Below are 2,733 nucleotides of genomic sequence, written 5' to 3'. Positions count from 1 at the left end.
AATAAATTGTCTTTGTTCTATATGATCAGGACCAGCGCCCACTAAATCGTCCAGTTTGCTTGGCCATAATCCAAGGATCTGGCGTGGCCTACCGAGAGTATGTATTGGCAATGATTCATCCGTGAGTTCGTGCAATTATCATATTATGAAAAGAGAAACCGAATCCGGACCGGAACCAAGAAGTTATGTTGCGACTTCTAGCGGCGATCTAATCCACTTCGAGTGGTGTCTTGACGTGAGTAATTGTACCTGGTTCCCCTAACGTATTGTCGTTAAATAGTATTTGTTCGCCCATACATCCTACTCCAGATGCACAATTCGGCTATATATGTCCATTTTGTACTAATGAGTCTCTAGTTGCTGACAACTGAGCGGCTATGCCCCTGCATTGTCCCTCATATAAATAAAGTAAGGGTTCGTAAAATGTTTTTCATACAAAATATCGGGAATGCCCTGCGATGTGAAAAGTGGCGTCAGTACTGTGATTCAAGCATAAATTGTCGAGCGTACCTCACACAGAAGAGTGAAAAATGTTAATGTCATAAATATATAAACCACCAATAAATAATACATAAATATCTACGATATGTAATGTTTTAAATATGTATATGCGTGTGTGCGTGCGTGCACATACATATATATATATAGTATTACTATATTATATATATATATATATATTATATTATATATATATATATATATATATATATATATTATTATATATGATGTATTGCCATTATTATAACTACGAAGTATCTCTTGTATTTTAGTTTTTTACGCTGTCATTTTAGATGGGCAATGGCAGATGGCTACGGAGCGCATCTTCTATCAGATCCAGAGTTAATCAAAGATATGGTTGTCCAGTCTAGAAGTCGCATATCAGACGAAAGCTTTACGGTCTCTATCAAAATAAGACTGCACCAGAACATACGGTTAGGATAGATTTTTTTGCAAATTGGCACTATAAAACCAGACTTATACCAGTGTAATATAACTTTTTATCGTATGTCTTTCATGTTAACAGGATATTCATTTATGACAGGAGTAAAAACATTTAGTTTTTTAATGTATGGAATTGATATTAAAAAGATGAAATAACTCAGTTGAGCTATTTTCAAATTGTAGTTTAATTCAAAGCCCCATTATAGTAGAGAAACGTGTTGCCATCGTTGATTTTGTCACAACTGTACATGTTGCCAACTACTGCCTGCGTGTGCGTGGTGTCCAGGCAAACCGTCGATCTGTGTCGGAAGGCAGAGCACGCGGGCGTGTCGTTCATCACCATCCATGGCAGGACGCCGGCACAGAGACGGGAACCTCCTGACTTTGAAGCCATCCGTATCGTCAAGAGCAGCCTCCGCATCCCGGTGGTTGCCAACGGCGACGTTCACACGCTAGAGGCTGCGGCTGCAGTGGAAGAGCAGACCGGCGCAGACGGTATGTGGTCGGGGTCAGAAGTCGGGGGAGTGATGTACCGCGCCATCAGGTTTCTTTCTTATTTTGTTGTTTAATCGTTACAGCGCATTATCTTTGTTTGAATTGCATCACATCTTGTCTATTTAACATGTTTAACTACCTGGGGTGAGTATTTGAATGAAAGTAACCCACATGGTATTTACAATCAAACCTGTTACTCAAGTAGTCAAGGTTACTCAAGTGATATGCCACAAGTGTGCTTTCTAGACAGATACCCATTCTATTGAGGTGATTTGCCAACACACAAGTTTCACTGTATATTATGTAAAATGGAAATCTGTACGGCGTTACATAGTTGTGCCCTGTTTCGTTTGTTTAAATGAAGTGACTACAGGAAAAGATTTATTGTTTAATTCTAGGACTGATGTCAGCAAGAGGGCTTCTACAGAACCCGGCCATGTTTGCTGGTTACAGTCTAACTCCATTATGCTGTGTTAAAGACTGGGTAAGTCACGAAACATGTCTGAACCTTTCAATAAAGCTGTAGTTTTTGTGCAAATAGCTCATTACCTATGAATAAATCATATACGAATATACATTATTAATGAAAATAAAAATATAACAATTATATGAACAATTATCATGAACATGACTGTAGACATTTTTCATGAATTTGGTGAATATGTGTGGCCGGTATTGTTTCATTTGTGTTTCGCTAGGTGGTGAATATGTATATGACGTTTCTAATACTTACCCATTTGCTTATGTATAATTACCTACATTTTCCTGCTAGTTTACCTAGCGCCCCTTTTAATAATGTCTGGTTTGTAGTAATCCAACCTAGCACAATAAGAGGTATACTGGTATGTAGGCAAAATTTCTTTACATTGCTCCCCAAATAGTGTAGTTACACAACAGTTCAATAACCTCACTTTATCAAAGTCCCAGTGGGCACCAGTTCGAAATTCGGTCAGGTTAACACAAACGAGAAATCTTAAGAGTGGAGCGACGGATGTTCGTATATCGACACAAGTGTCTAAATGAGTCGTTGTTTGTTTCTGCGTGCAGGTGGACATTTCGCTCTCTCAGGGAGTGCCCTCGGGATGCTTCCAGCATCATCTCTCCTACATGCTAGAGAAGGTGTTGCCACGGCCACAGGTGCGAGTACTCAACTGTCTGCAGAGCACCTCAGCAATCATAGACCATCTGCGAGAACTGCACATCCTATGAAACATCGCCACTAGCAAGCAATGTGTGCGCGGGTGTACTCGCGTATATGCGTGCGTCCGTGCATGCATCCGTCCGCGCACGCGTGCG

General features: G+C 40.1%; 1 protein-coding gene across 3 annotated transcripts in view; it reads left to right on the top strand.

Moving 5' to 3' along the window:
• Nucleotides 1-2,733, top strand: part of LOC106806446 (tRNA-dihydrouridine(20a/20b) synthase [NAD(P)+]-like) — a 5,537-nt gene extending 2,804 nt beyond the window's left edge. For 2 of the 3 annotated variants that reach the window (XM_014808382.1, XM_014808381.1), the window contains 4 exons: nt 792-932; nt 1,229-1,437; nt 1,836-1,921; nt 2,485-2,733. In XM_014808382.1, coding sequence (XP_014663868.1) covers nt 792-932; nt 1,229-1,437; nt 1,836-1,921; nt 2,485-2,646 — 598 coding nt within the window. In that variant the 3' untranslated portion in view covers nt 2,647-2,733. The remainder of the gene's footprint in view (nt 1-791; nt 933-1,228; nt 1,438-1,835; nt 1,922-2,484) is intronic. The other variant, XM_014808383.1, reaches the window with a different exon arrangement.

The sequence above is a fragment of the Priapulus caudatus genome, unplaced genomic scaffold (genome assembly GCF_000485595.1).
Source record: "Priapulus caudatus unplaced genomic scaffold, Priapulus_caudatus-5.0.1 Scaffold160, whole genome shotgun sequence".
NCBI classification, from domain to species: domain Eukaryota; kingdom Metazoa; phylum Priapulida; class Priapulimorpha; order Priapulimorphida; family Priapulidae; genus Priapulus; species Priapulus caudatus.
Note: the sequence above shows the minus strand (reverse complement) of the source record. Positions and strands in the feature narration are given on the sequence as shown.